The 15,748-nt window shown below is 41.7% G+C and overlaps 1 protein-coding gene and 1 long non-coding RNA gene across 2 annotated transcripts; one reads left to right on the forward strand and one right to left on the reverse strand.

Annotated features, from left to right (window-relative positions):
• Positions 1 to 300: 300 nt before the first annotated feature.
• Positions 301 to 6,193, reverse strand: LOC125372403. Its single transcript, XR_007218110.1, has 3 exons — positions 6,092 to 6,193; positions 3,384 to 3,512; positions 301 to 2,281 (listed from the first exon to the last, which is right to left on the reverse strand). It is a non-coding gene; the product is annotated as an uncharacterized LOC125372403 (long non-coding RNA).
• A 155-nt stretch (positions 6,194 to 6,348) lies between these two features.
• LOC124132166 (chitotriosidase-1-like) lies at positions 6,349 to 15,748 on the forward strand. Its single transcript, XM_046495918.2, has 8 exons — positions 6,349 to 6,421; positions 7,476 to 7,553; positions 8,173 to 8,615; positions 9,178 to 9,302; positions 10,003 to 10,126; positions 11,600 to 11,785; positions 12,179 to 12,301; positions 14,850 to 15,748. Exons 2-8 carry the CDS (start codon positions 7,490 to 7,492, stop codon positions 15,702 to 15,704), a joined length of 1,920 nt encoding a protein of 639 aa, XP_046351874.1. The 5' UTR covers positions 6,349 to 6,421; positions 7,476 to 7,489; the 3' UTR covers positions 15,705 to 15,748.

Raw genomic sequence — 15,748 nt, forward strand, 5'->3', positions numbered from 1 at the left:
ACAACTGTAGCGTAGCCCTGACATAGATACTGCATGTACAGCTGTATGTAACCGTGACATAGATACAGCATGTATAACTGTAGTGGAGCCGTGACATAGATACAGCAGGTACAACTGTAGTGTAGCCGTGACATAGATACAGCAGGTACAGCTGTAGTGTAGCCGTGACATAGATACAGCATGTGCAACTGTAGCGTAGCCGTGACATAGATACGGCATGTACAACTGTAGTGTAGCTGTGACAAAGATATAGAAGGTACAACTGTAGCGTAGCTGTGAAATAGGTACAACTGTGGCGAAGCCTTGACGTATACACAGCATGTACAACTGTAGTGTAGACGTGACATAGATACAACAGGTACAACTGTAGCGAAGCCGTGACAAAAGTACAGTATGCACAAATGTAGCATTTCCGTGGCATAGGTACAGTATGTACAGCTGTTGTGTAGTGTACACTTGTGGATACTGTTAATAATTGCAACTGTTGGTACCGCGGTGACATACAAATGTGTATACTGTCAATAATTGCAGCTGTTGGTACCGCGGTGACATACAATTGTGGATACTGTCAATACCTGCAGCTGTTGGTACCGCAGTGACATACAAATGTGGTTACTGTCAATAATTGCAATTGTTGGTTGCGGTGACATACAAAAATGGACACTGTCAATAACTGCAACTGTTGGTACAATGGTGACATATACATGTGGATACTGTCAATAATTGCAACTGATGGTACCGCGGTGACGTACAAAAATGGATACTGTCAATCATTGCAACTGTTGGTACTGTGGTGACATACAATTGTGGATACTGTCAATAATTGCAGCTGTTGGTACCGCGGTGACATACAATTGTGGATACTGTCAATAACTGCAACTGTTAAGGTTGGCAACATTTACTTCACTTTGCTTGTTGACACAGGTAGTCAGGTGACCTTACTTTCCCCAGCCGCAAGCAAGCGCTTGCCATCTTCAGTAGCTGTCAACTCAATTGACATGGTTCTGGAGGCTGTTAATGGGAGCTTATTCCAAGCACATGGAATATTCAAAGCACCTGTTCACATTAGTGATTACATGAACCCCACTGTGGAGGAATTCCTGGTTGCAGAGGTTGATAATTCCCATGATTGTGATGGCATTCTGGGTATAGATGTACTGGATAGACTGGAGGGTCTGATCGACATCCCTGGGTCAAGGATCTGGTTGATGGGCAGGTGGTTACCAACTGTGAGAGCTGAAACAACTGTCATCGTTGCAGATGATGTCTCTTTGCCCCCCCAGTCTGTATCTTTTATCCAAGTGAGCTTGCCTCAACTTTATCGGGAACGGTCCTCGATTCTGATAGAACCCTGCAAGGAGATTTTATTCACACATGGTATAATCATGGGAAATTCAGTAGTCACAAATAGTAATAAGGCAGCTACAGTTAAGGTTATCAATGTTCTTCATACCAAATACACGTTAGCTAAGGGAAGAATTATTGGTCAGTGTCAGTGTGTCAATGTAGTACCAGATAGGCAAATAAAGAAAGTATCACGAGTAAATGTTAAAAACTCGAAGGTGCCTGATCATTTAACAGATTTATTTGATCGCAGTAAAACAAACCTCAGCTCTGAGCAGCAGGATGAGCTGAGAGATCTCCTGTACTCATACAGAGATACATTCGCAAAAGATGATGATGATCTTGGTCGAACTAACCTTGTTAAACACCGCATCAATACTGGTGATGCGAGACCTATCAAACAGGCTCCACGTCGTCAGACGCTGGCGAGGCAAGAGGCGGAGGAGAAAGAAGTGGCTCGAATGTTAGAGCAAGGTGTAATCAGTCCCTCGAATAGTCCTTGGGCTTCCCCGACAGTTCTTGTGCAACGCAAGGATGGCCGTTGGAGATATTGTTGTGATTTTAGGCTCGTAAATGAGGTTTCTCGGAAAGATTCCTACCCCCTACCTCGCATTGCAGACTGTATTGACAGTCTGGGTGGTGCCAAAATGTTCTGCACAATGGATTGCAAGCAGGATACTGGCAGGTAGAAATGGATCCTCGTGATCGAGAGAAAACAGCCTTTGTCACACGTTACGGACTGTTTGAGTGGAATGTCATGCCCTTCGGCCTATGTAACGCCCCAAGTGTGTTCGAGAGACTTATGGAAATGGTGCTTAGAGGTCTCCAGTGGAATGAGTGTCTGTGTTTCCTGGATGACATCATTGTCTTCGGAACTACTTTCGAAGAAACAATGTTCTCGCTTCAATCAGTTTTCGACCGTCTGACCTCAGCTGACCTGAAATTAAAGCCTAAAAAATGTCACCTTTTTAAAGAGAGAGTCGATTTCTTAGGCCATGTTATTTCGGCTGATGGTGTTCACACCCAGCCAGAGAAAATAGAGGCAGTAAGATGTTGGCCTACCCCAAAGTCTCGAAAGGAGATACTACAGTTTTTGGGTCTGGCTAACTACTATCGGAAATTCATAAAAGATTTCTCTAAAATTGCCAGACCACACTGACCAAACTTACCAGTCCATTGGTTGATTTTCTTTGGACTGAGGAGACTGATCGAGCTTTCATCAGCCTGAACGAAGCACTTACCTCAGCACCAGTTCTCGGGTTTCCAAGGCATGAAGGTGAGATAACTGTTGACACAGATGCATCCGGTTAAGGTATAGGTGCAGTCCTGTCACAAAATCAAGTTGGCAGAAAAGAATTACTGTGTCACCCGTCAAGAATTGCTGGCAGTAGTAACTGCATGTCGCCATTGGCATCCATATGTCTTTGGTAGGCCTGTCACTATGAGAACTGACAACTTTGCAGTGGTCTGGGCAAAAAGAATTTAGAGGCCTGTCAACCAGATGGCTCGCTGGCTACAAGAGCTAGGCAACTATGATTTGACCGAGGTACACCGGCCAGGCCGAGTGCTTTGGAATGCTGATGCACTAAGTCGCAGACCTCAGGCACCCTGTCCCCAATGTAAGAGGGAGAGTGGACCTTGCAGCATAGGGTTGGTCGAGTCGAATCCTAGTTGTTATGCCATCACCAGATCACAAACTGCCAAACAGGATAAAGATACCTCCTGTTCCAGCTCAAACCAATTGGGTAGAGTTGAGGAAAATTCCTTCAGTCCTGAGGAGATTCACGACCTGCAGCTTCAAGATCCCAATATCAGCCTAATATACAAGGCTAGAGATCAAAATACCCGACCTGAATGGGAAACTGTTTCAGGATATTCTGAGGCATGCAAAGCGCTGTGGGGTCAGTTTCATCGACTGTCGGTAAGGCAGGGTATCTTACACAGAAGATAGGAGAGTCAGGATGGAAAGGATTGGCATTGGCAGATAGTTGTACCATCCATCAAGCGGTGAATTATCCTCAAAGCATGTCATGACTCACCTTTGGGAGGCCATCTTGGGGTTTCCAAGACTTTTGCCAAGCTTGAACAGTCTTACTTCTGGATTGGTATGAAAACTGATGTGCGTCGGCACTGCATCAGTTGTGACAAGTGTGTTGCCAGGAAGAGTCCTAGGAAACAGAAAGCACCCATGAAAGAGTATACAACAGGCTCACCCATGGAGAGACTCACCACCGACATCATGGGCCCACTGGACCGTACCCCCAGTGGCAACAAGTACATACTTGTTGTCACTGATTCGTTCACTAAGTGGACTGAGGCCTATGCGATTTCAAATATCGAGGCAAAAACAGTGGCAAAGAAGATTGTCGAGGATTGGGTCTGTCGCTATGGTACCCCAGCTCTTATACATAGTGATCAAGGTAGACAGTATGAGGCTAACCTGTTCCAGGAACTATGTAAATTGCTGGGAGTTTTAAAACTAGGACAACTTCTCTCCGACCACAGGCCAATGGCTAGGTTGAGCGGTTTAACCGAACATTAGCAGCCATGCTTAGCATTTATACTGAAGGGAGACCAAGGTACTGGGACAAACATCTCCCCTTCGTAATGGCTGCTTATCAAAGCTCAAAGCATGAGTTGACAGGTTATACACCAAACAGGTTGGTGCTCGGTAGGCAAGTGGGAATGCCTTACCACCTGGTCACAGGAAATCCTAACGAGAATCCTGTGACGAGAAATGACTATGTTGACGAGGTCAAACAACATTTTGAACATGCTTTTGAGTCTGCTCGGAGAAATCTCAGACATGCGACATTCCGAAGTGCGAAAGAAACGATATGACCTGGGGAGCAAGGAATCACATCTTAAGGTCGGACAGCCAGTATGGTTGTTTAACCCCCACAAAGGCTCAAAACTGAGTTACAAATTCATTTCAAAGTGGTGTAAAGGTTGGGTTGTCACTAAGCAAATTGATGACATCACATATCGTATTCAAAATGGTCCAAATAGATCCTCCAGGGTTGTTCATGTTGACCGGTTGTTACCGTACAACGGTAATGACCCACCAACATGGTGGACTCCTGAGTATAAAGATTGAGTGAATACCTCCCAGTGAGCCATCCTGAAACATTCAGAGATGAGAATTAGTTGTGTAAAAAAACAAACAATTCAAATGCAGTTACAATAGCCTATGCCAAGGTGTAAACATTGATGAGATATGGTATGTTCTGTTAATTGGTTCTTATTGATTATTTATCCTGGATGCTATCTGGATTTAAAATTTGGGCGTGTTGGACGCTTTCCGGTAGATATTCCAGAGAATGACAATTTAGAACGCATGAGACATAATGTCTTATTTTACCAAATGGTAGATGTTGGATCAACCGTTAGTATTAACGAGACTTATATGACATGTTATTGTTGTAATAACATAGGAAATGGATATATCTTATTTACACCTATGCCAATTATATCGAAATGTAAACATTCAAACTTATAAATTCTCCCAGGGCTACCAATGTTCCAGACGAGGATATTCTTGACCTTGACCTGACAAGGAGATGTTTGTAAATGCACAGGCTTTTGACAGGCACTGGTTAATGCGCCATACTCAGCACCTGACTACATTCTTCTGCCCCGTAAGGGAGTGCCAATTAGTTTATAACAGGTTCGCTGACCTTACCCGTCACTATGGTGTGGTGCACGCCGGACGTAAAGGGAATCCGGCCAACCCCATGCAGGTCTGCAGAAGAGCTCGGACAAAGGTGATGGTGAATAGATGCTTTGTCGACCCAGGCAATCTTGTTTTTCCAACTAACTCAGCAAAGAAGAGCGCAACGAAGAACGTAACTGGGAAGAAGATACGATCACAGGTTACCCAGGTACCTGCAACAGTGAAACCTGGAGACCATATACCCAAAGCTGAGCATAAGTTCAGCACTGGAGAGGCAGTTCCGGCCACAGAGCCGAGATCCAACCAGATGGCGGACCAGTCCATGCAGTGGGAGGTGGCTTATGACAGGGCCCAACTGGATATTCAGATGCTCAGGCAGGAAGTCGAGCATCTACATCGACGTCTGGCCAAAACAACACCCTCATGGCCTACTGCAGCTGACATCCCGCGGTCACGACCAGCTCTGGACATCTTCATCAATTCTGGCAGGGAGGCCCTGTCAGTTCTTCACATGGCCGAAGACCAGAGGTTCATGGAACAGCTGAACCTGCAACATCAAGCTGATACGTATATCCTGAGCATGCAGAAGTGAGACAGTCTCTCAGACTGTGATATTGGACTTGTAAAATGTTTTATTCTTCTGTATTTTAATTCATGGATGTTCTTGTGGAAATGTAAGTGAATGAATAAGTATACTGGTATGTAACAGGTATATACTAAAAATTATGTTTCACTATGTCAAATAGGAAAGGTATTAGACGAATATTCCGTGATATTATATAATTGTGTAATATCAGTTGTATTAGACATATATCCACTATCATTAGATTGTTGTTTAACTCGCGGTCGAGTTATACATTTTAAAACGGAGAATATTGTAATGTACAAGCCTTTTGTACATTTCGGTCAGTAGACCAGACAGTGAGATGAATCATATTGTATATGTTGTATGTGATACAGCATACTACCGTAAAGATATACGTTATTGCTACATGAATTAACGTATATCACCACTGATCTTACTGACTGTTTGTTTAATGTGCGAAAACAAAATGTGAACACGTTCTAAATCACCTGTTTCGATTTGGCAACGTGATAGTTCGTGTGACGTCACCTATATTCGTGAGTCTGTTCCACGAAACTACTTCTTGTAGCATAATGGCTTAAATCAGCCTTGTATGGCTACAAAAGTGCATCTAGTCCATCTAAATGCATTGTATATTACTACATAGCCGTGACACGAAGTAAAATAACTTCTGTCACTGGTGGAGTGCAATTTCCCCACGTTCCACCGACCGTATCCTCATGCGAGAGACTACTTCCGGTATGACGTCACTTTGTTGACAGTTTGATCGGTTGTAGATTTTCTGATACGAGAGTGAAAGCCGGTTCGAGCCGAGATATGTGAGTTGACATTCAAGTATTTTATATTTATTGTACATCTTCCTAACTGAATGAATTACTGAAAAGAATAATTATATTCTTGTTATTTAATAAATGTTATTGTGCAATTCTTAATTGTGAAATTATTCTTGAAAATTAAATAATTAAAACTGTGTGGTTGGTGGTATTGGGAGTGATCCACAATTCGCTACCCAAAGCTGTACCCCAATACCCACCCCCAGAACCGTTACAATGGGTTTTGACGATCTTTCGACGTAACAGGAGATAACCTAGACCATCATCTGCAAATACCTGTGCTAATTTACAATCAATTATAGACAGGATCAAGCAAGACGTCAAACTGACTTTCCTGCTGATACCAACAAAGACAGTGTTTGTATCTCATCCCAGTGATAGGCCTCTGTCAACAGCAATGTCTTTGCTTGAATTCTTTACTTGTTAAAGAACAGATTGTTGCCATGTTTGAGCATGTTGTCGGTGTCGATGGCTGTATGCGAACCGAAAACATTGCCATCCTTTACAAAAAATGTTTATTATTTATTCCATGGTGTTTTCAAACGGAAGAAAAATATCAATATCTAAGAGAGTGTCATAGTGTTGAAAAGGTTTGGGGAGAGGGGAGGTGACCGATTTTGCTCTTCTTCAAATACATTATTATGTGGAACGAATTTGATGATGGATTAACAAATACAGAATTCCATTGCTAGTCAAATGATTAAATAAGATAATCATATATTTTATTTCTAGCACATACCGGTTGTATATGAACACACGAAACAGTCGGAATAGCAATGAAGACAATTAGGAATTTTGATAAGAGTGCATGTCATCCGTGATTGTGACGTATGGTTTTTTTTGCTTTTTTATGATTTTTATACATACGCTTCGTCGGTTTTGACAGTAACGATACACGTTAAGCAACTGGTGTTTCATACGTTTTCTAAACCATGTTAAATGGGTTAATGAGGACAGATACTCGCACGATATGCAACTTCATTAAGATGTTTTCAATACGAAACAAAATATTGTTTGACCATGTTTCGTTTGTTTTCAGTTCCTGTCGTATCCATGTTGGCTCCAGGGCTACTCTTCTGCCTAGCATATTCGTTGCTATGGGGCTGGGTAACATCAGGTATGTAGAAGGACAAAAACGAATTGTTATTTTTACCAACTCTTTAACAATACGTTTTGCCAGATGACTTGGCGTTGTTTGAAGAAACATGTATTTTAGATGAAACATGGTTTCTGTTACAATAGAACACGCGAACTTCTAGCTGCATTTATGAAACCGCCTTTACGTTCACGATTGAAACCACGATTATTTTGTATTGGTATGGTAAACTAATTCAAGTTATGACTAGTTCTGCATGCACGATACTTGCGCGCCACCTAGAGTATATTTTCATCTCCGTCTGTTGGCAGGGGTAGCAGGACAATGTCCGTGCTCTATAGTTTTACTAACACATCTGATTTGCATCACTATTGGCTTTTCTTCCACATTAAAACGGATGGCTAATATATTGATTGCATACCTCAAAGGCGGCGCCGCCAACTCATCCGCTTGAGTCTTCGAATTTTAGTTCTTAGTTCTTCCCCGCACAGCACGTTTGTATTCCGATCGCATACAAAGGGGTAAGAAAATCAAAGACTCCGTTGTGTGTTGTCTGTAGTGGTAGATACATCATTGTATACTATTACCAAACCTTATTTTATGAGATAAACATAATGAATTTCAAATCGTTTTCTTTCAGCATCTTCTTTCAAGAGGGTATGCTATTTCACAAACTGGTCCGGAGACCTTCTCACCCCGGAGGCCCATTTCAACCTGGAGGACATTGACGCTAGACTGTGTTCACATCTCATTTATGCATTCGCTAAAATCAACACAGAATCCCTTGACCTTCTTCCTACGAGGCTCGACGACGGAGGGGAAAATGGAGCAGTGGGACGTTATATACTGTTTAATAACTTGAAGAAAGACCATCCTGGCCTGGTCACTTTGCTGTCAGTCGGGGGTTCCTTGCAGGCCAATACAGGATTCGTTAAAGTTGTTGAGACAATGGAAAGCAGGCGGAAGTTTGCGAATAATTGTGTGGCGTTTCTGAGACTATGGGGCTTCGATGGGCTGGACGTCGACTGGGAGTACCCTGGAGATCCCTTCGAAACTAGAACTAATTTTACAATGCTGTTATTGGTAGGTTTACTTAGCATCAGTGATTTGTCTCCAAATTATCCCAACCTATCAAAACCAACAGCCTGTTGTTCTCGTTAACACATAACGACATCCATCGCTATGGCCCTATTGTTTCTGGAGGGAGCTGTCTTAAGCATCAGAATGACGATGTCAGTTTATGATGAGATATTGGATTAGTAGATGAGATATTGGTAGATTAGAATTCGCTGTCAACTATTATGATAAATAGGCTAAAATTCAGTGGTAAGGCTCAGTTCATGATCAAATTCTACTCAGCAGCGATATCTTACAAACACGCATATATCTACTTCTGAAGTGTAAAGCCTTCTGTGTAAGATTGATAGGTTACCAATAACACGCTAAATTAAACTTATAGCTGAATGAGCAATCTATGTGTCCATAGAACCAAGAAAAGAGATTGGAATATCTCTCTATATTTAGGTTTGACACAGGGTTAAACATGCATCTGTTATGGAAATTGAAACTAGATTTCACAAATGTTTGCATAGATGTGGCTGAGAGTATGAATTCAACCATGCTTTGTTTCTATGGTTTCTGAAAGGAACTCCGGACTGTCTTCGAAAAAGAGGCAGAGGTGACAGGCAGAAAGAGGTTGCTGCTGTCAATGGCCGCCCCTGCCAGCGAGGTCCTAATTTCTGATGGTTATGAGGTTGACAAGGTTTCGAGGTCAGTGTCGCTATAAATCCCCGTCTCTGCACTATGTGCCTTATGAAACAAACTGATGAACGTTGTCGTGTTCTAGTTTTGCCACCATTTAAATAGTGTGCAATTATATGTCTTCCTAAAACTCGAATCGTATTTATTTAGGAATACTTCCAAGTTGTAATTCTCGGACAATCTACCTACCTACCTGAAAAAGTCGAGACGTGATCTTTTCTTCATCCCTGTCTGACGGCTTCGGACACTCCATGACCCATTTCTGATCTCTTGTCTACATAATTATACAACCTCTTTACAAGGACAATACTGTGGGGTAATCGATTAGTTAATATGGCACATGTCAGAAATATTAACGCCATAAAATGCCACCTGCCTCCAAACTTAAAGTCAAACAACACAGCTTTGCAAAGATCATTTCCCTGTGGGTATTGTTGGTGTTAGTGATAGTGTTCGCGAACCTTTGGGTGGAGGGGATATCACGATGTTAAACGCTCAAGACCTGTATGACTTTGGGCTATCGTTCTACATTAATCTGACACGCGGTACAATAACTATAATGTTGCGATACTTCAGACACTTTGATTTCTTCATTGGTTCGACGATTATTGTAGTTGGCCAAATTTACTGTAACAACGTCCAGAAAATGGAACGTTCTGGATAAACAAGGTCCATGTACATCAAGAGTAAACGTAAACATTTTGTACAGACTTGTTGACTTCATCAACATAATGGCGTATGACTTCCATGGTGCCTGGAACGACTTCTGTGGCTTCAACGCCCCGCTCTACTCACGGAAAGAGGACTTGCAGTTCTATCCCGACCTTAATGTGGTAAGTTCGTTGTGTAGAGTTGCGCCCTTTAGGTGTGTCAGAAACCTATTATGTTTGGTTCGAATCCAAACTCGCCCTGGTTATGTTTCTAGGTGTGTCGATACCATAGCCACCCTCGTGAGTATCGCCAAAAGTGGTAAACGTCTATGACCCGCATCGCTTTGGGCCTTCCTACCCCATCAAGCTGGCACGCCGTGATATAAATAAGCTACTGTTCGTGGTGATGTTAAACCAAAGTTACCCACACTTAATGTGGTGATTTCATCCAAGACCCATCAATTAGAGCTAGTTCATAACTGATTAGAAACGAAAGGGGGATAGATGCGGGCAAGTTATATAACCTAATTACATTCCGATGACTATTTTCACATGCGAGACAATGAATAGGAAAAAACTAAATTCATGAATTGATTAAGTTGTTGGTATGTATAATTTCTCATGAAGATCTAAAAACCGCACAGATCTAAAAGAAATTCTAACGTGGCGCAACGTGAACCACATGTCTTGTTTCTCAACACTTTGTTCATGTTGGGGTGCTGTTGTCTAACTATTTCTCAATATATGATTTGTAATATATCTTCAAGAACGGTAGTCCGAAAGAGTGGCATGTAGGTTTCATAAACACTTCGTAACGGAACGCACTTCCACATAACTGAAATCGGAAACGATAACAAAAGATATTATAAAATGTTTCAAGATTGAACATATCTTTCCATTCTGTTCATGGGCATTGTTAAGAGTATCAGTTAATTTTGTAGCTACAGAACGCTTGACTATCGGTTAATGTCTTTATTTTAAAAATAAACGACCACGATTCTATTATTTCTCATATGAGATACCAACATCATGTACAGCCTCTTAAGGATGTTGATAAAATTTACAAGCTTTAAAAATATTTACCCAAATTTTAATAATGAGGACTCCCTAAATAGAATCACGAATTTTGGATGTGATCGTTCGGCCACTGCGTTTATCTGCTGGCCCAGGTACATGTATGGGGAATAGCTCACTAAACACTTCCCTCTCCAAAATAACGTCCTCCAATATTTGACGTCTTCAAGTTGTAAGCGCATATTCGAATCTCAAGAAATGGCGTCATGATAGATCAATGTTTTATTGTGAAATAAACCACGCTTCGTTCTTCATTGTTATTTGCGATTTATATTTATCGCGTATCCATCTTATATTTGTAGTTACAGAATGCTTGAGTATCAGATAATGTTTTCTGTTCGTATTTACAGATTCTTGAGTCAGTGTTAGCTAATGTCTTCTGTTCGTAGTTAAAGAATGCTTCAGTATCAGGTAATGTTCTCTATGTGGAGTTATAGAATAGTTGACTATCAGTTACTGTTCTTTGAAACAAATACCAAGAAGTAGCCAACTACACAAAACTGTGTATTTGTAAGCAGTGAAATATATTATACTCAGCAGTCTATGTCATTCAGTACAGTAATGTTTATTGACACATTATAGGAATGGGCTGTTGACACCTGGATCAAACGAGGAGCCCCGCCTGAGAAGATAGTTGTTGGAATAGCCGGCTATGGAGCTTCGTATACACTGGCCGAAGCGTCGAGTCATGGTGTCGGAGCCGAGGTGTTGGGACCGGGAAAACCAGGCCACTACAGAATGATGGAGGGGCAGCTGGCGTTCTATGAGGTAACGTGTGATAGGTATCTGTCTGTTACATCAGTAATAATTCATTAGTTATTGTGTCTCACAACAGCCGTGTCGCGCCGTTACAATAATTGAGCTATCATGTCCACACCACGATCTCTCGGATTGTACATCGATCTTTCTATACATGTTTGGTCTTGCATGTTAAGGGTGCCAACGGTGTGGCAGGCTACGCTCACCTTTTCGCGAATACCTGGTATCGCTATTGAAAACAAAACATAACAATGTAGAATTAAACTTTGATATTCCGTCGTCTATTCTTTGAAGATAATATATAACACCAGACAGTAACTCGAATAGTTTCAAGTTTTAGGTTTCTGGTGAAGCCAAGTAAATTTTCACAAATACCTAAAATGTCCCCTCTTTTCAATTTAGGTGTGTGAGATGCTCGATAAGGGAGAAGCTAGCTACGCCTGGGACGACATTCAGAAAGTGCCATACGTCTACAACAACGACACCTGGGTCGGATATGATGACGAGAAAAGTGTTGCCGTCAAGGCGAGTATTTACCTCCTACTCTTTTCACGATATTATCGCACTTTCTCTGCCTGGACTACAAATAGTTATGCAAAACTTGTAATTTCGACGCGGTGTTCATCGTTTCACGAATCGGTAGCTACAAAACGGTGGGTACTGTCACTAAAATATTTCACAAACGTCTATTGTGGGAGATTATTGTATTAGTGAGGAGACACGGGTTTGACTTCGCATGACTTCACAAAGGACGAGACGGCTTATCGACTATCTGTTACATCACTGTAGCTCGCCAGGAATACCCGCGAATTAAACTGTTGGTAAATACTGGACGGTTAACAACACACCCTGTTCCGATGTTACATGTGAATGATGACAGCCACCAAGCCCAAGGAACTCATAGCTGATTCTCCTAGAGTGTATCAAATGTACACAAATAAATTTCACAAATGCATAGGATAACTGACATCAAAGCGTCAAAAGTGAGCAAACCCACAATTACGAAGCATAATCTGCATTATTCATTATTTACACAAAATTAATGTGTTTTAACCCTCAGATAATAAGCTTAGTCCTTTTAATGCTAACATAAGTAAGTTCCCTCTGAATTAACAGAGTATTGTCGGTAAATATGAATTCAACTGTGTTAAGGTCAGGGCATGACAACGATACTTGTTGGCCAATATGATAAGATTAACACCAAGTTATTGTACTTATACATCTCCTTGAGAATCAGCTTGGATCAAGCATTCGCTCATGTACAAATTAGCTTTCCGTATAACTCTAAAACCAGCCTTTTGATTCTGTTAAATATACATTTGATTCTGTTTACAATTAATCCAAAACATGCAAATATTGAGATTTAAAAAATAAATTTTACTCACATTAATATGGACACATCTGATTTCTGAAATATCGTTATGAAAGTTGGATTTCTAAAATTATGCAGATCAAGTGGTTTCCATGGGTACATATCATACCTCGCTTTTTCCCATGGAGCCGTACACGCCCTTCTTAAACCGAGCTGAGAACTGAACTTCGAATCTTCTTTTAACAAATAAAGAACTTGACCGTGACTGGTGACCATGTTGGTCACTTACTAGTATCTGACAGGCAAGCCAATCCGGCCTTGTTTACTGTGCTTCAATACCTCATCCCCGGGCCTCGTTTTAAAGACGTACTATGTCCCTTTACTGGGCAGCATCTCATAATGAATACATCAGTCGTACAATCAGTTTCACTTTACAGGTCTTCCTAATTCGCCTGAAAATGCTTGTATCGTCCGTGGATGTGTTTATTCAGTTGGAGATAAATTAAATTATTGAGGTCTATTCATTTCGAATTTTTTCTCTCTCACAAAACATATGATCGTAGATTGGAATCCCGTTTCGCCCTTCACCATTGTCGTAACTGGACCGGGTGGTTGCTGACTTCGTTGATGCATGTCATCGTATCTCAATTACGTAACGCTTAATCGAGTTAAATGAGTTACCTGCATGTGTGCTAATACATAAGAGTGAAAACAAGCCATTCCGCCGATAAAAAATATTTTTACAGTGATGACAGACATTGTAAAGGGGCTTATCAAGAATTTTGCTAACGATAAACGACATCTTTGGATCTCTTGGTTACAATCCGGGTTAAAATCGGCAATCAGGTGACCGCGAGCGGTTATTTTTAGAAGTGAACGTGGCCGGTTTGTTCTCACATTGCCAAAGTCTTAATGTTGTTTTAGTAACGGATTAGGATTAGACTGGATTATAGTCTGTACTAGTCTGTTCTTGCTATAGTCACCTGGTGAGTAGTAGTAGTAGTAGTAGTAGTAGTAGTAGTGGTAGTAGTAGTAGTAAAATATTTTGATTGAAATGATGATTGAGAGAGTGATGTCAAACTAGCAACAGGCTATTTATGCGTGTTATTGCCATTCATGTTCATTGCAAATATGCCGAATGCATGGTTTGGTGATTTTTAGATTAGAACAATAGAGTTAGGCAAGGTGAGAACACCTCGTGCTGGTAAAGTACATACGCTGCACACGCTGCTACCTATAGCCTAAATATAGTCACCCGACTGCCAATCACCGGATTGTGACCTGGTGATCCCAAACTCAATCATGACATATTTCGTGAGAAAAATAAATATTTCTTGAAAAGCGCACTTTGCAAAATTTGTCATTACTGTAAGCAATGTTTCTTACCTGCAGAATGGCTTGTTTTCACGTACCTTCGTCAGTTATTTGCGAAATTTCGTTATTCTATTTCAAGTGGCGGGGACAAAAGTCGCCGCGTACTACACGCATAGAGCGCTAGGAATCTATTCTCAACAGGAATCCTCCCAACGGGTCCTTTGCTATACTACTGCTGGTCGTAGCTTCGAATGACACACAGGTTCCCTCGATTATGAACCTTGGCCTGTCAGTATCATTGTGCTTGCTGGTTTCAACAAAGTAGAAAATATGTCGTGTCCATTTTCGGTGCATTTTACTGACACACTGTGGTATAGTTGATACACGTTTAACCCAACAACTGACTTCCGTAGCGTATCTCACTGAAATACTTTGCAATATTTACAGACCGAATGGATGATTCAGAAGAACGTGGGCGGCGTGATGCTGTGGTCCCTTGACTTGGATGACTTCAAAGGAACTTTTTGCAAAAAGGGAAAATTTCCACTACTTAGGTCAATTGTAAAAACAGTTGCTAGATACTTTGATGACAACACTGTCCCGCCGACAGCACCAACGCCCCCTACAACGACCTCAACTTCAACGACGACGACAACACCTACCCCTGCTACTACCACTACGGCAACAACGACACCAACGACGACGACAACACCTACCCCTGCTACTACCACTACGGCAACAACCACACTAACGACGACGACAACACCTACCCCTGCTACTACCACTACGGCAACAACCACTCCAACGCAAACGACAACGGTTGCCAAGACCACCTCAACACGCGGCAACAATGTCCTCACAACAACACGACGACCTCACACCTCCACTGACAGGTCGGACGTCAACGATCTTCCCAAACGGGTACGCACAGATTCAGGCACAGATTCAGGCACAGATTCAGGCACAGATTCAGGCACAGATTCAGGCGTCAACAACAACCATGACGACAGTTACGACAGTGGCGAAAGCGACAACATCGTTATAGATAATAGGAGTAAAGGGGAGGAGGGTGATACAGGAGGGGAGGAGGGTGATACAGGAGGGGAGGAGGGTGATACAGGAGGGGAGAAGGGTGATACAGGAGGGAATCGTATTGGAGATGTTGTTGAAAACGAAGCACCTAGTGGCCACGTGGCTGCGAAGAAGACTATGGCGATAACTGCAGGGAGTGGTAGCATTAGTGACTGTATTTGGTATAGATTTGCTTTTTTCATTACAGTTTTCTTTAAAATTGTATGGTAAAGGTAACAGTGGTATATTTTCAAATAAAATATTTTGTATGGAAA

This window comes from Haliotis rufescens, unplaced genomic scaffold (genome assembly GCF_023055435.1).
Source record: "Haliotis rufescens isolate VD_foot unplaced genomic scaffold, xgHalRufe1.0.p SCAF_4, whole genome shotgun sequence".
NCBI classification, from domain to species: Eukaryota; Metazoa; Mollusca; class Gastropoda; order Lepetellida; family Haliotidae; genus Haliotis; species Haliotis rufescens.

Coding starts and splice junctions, on each gene's coding strand:
- LOC124132166 (XM_046495918.2), top strand. CDS start 7,490: ATGTTGGCTCCAGGGCTACTCTTCTGCCTAGCATATTCGTTGCTATGG. Junction 8,616..9,177: donor ATTTTACAATGCTGTTATTG/GTAGGTTTACTT, acceptor GGTTTCTGAAAG/GAACTCCGGACTGTCTTCGA. Junction 12,302..14,849: donor AGAAAAGTGTTGCCGTCAAG/GCGAGTATTTAC, acceptor CAATATTTACAG/ACCGAATGGATGATTCAGAA.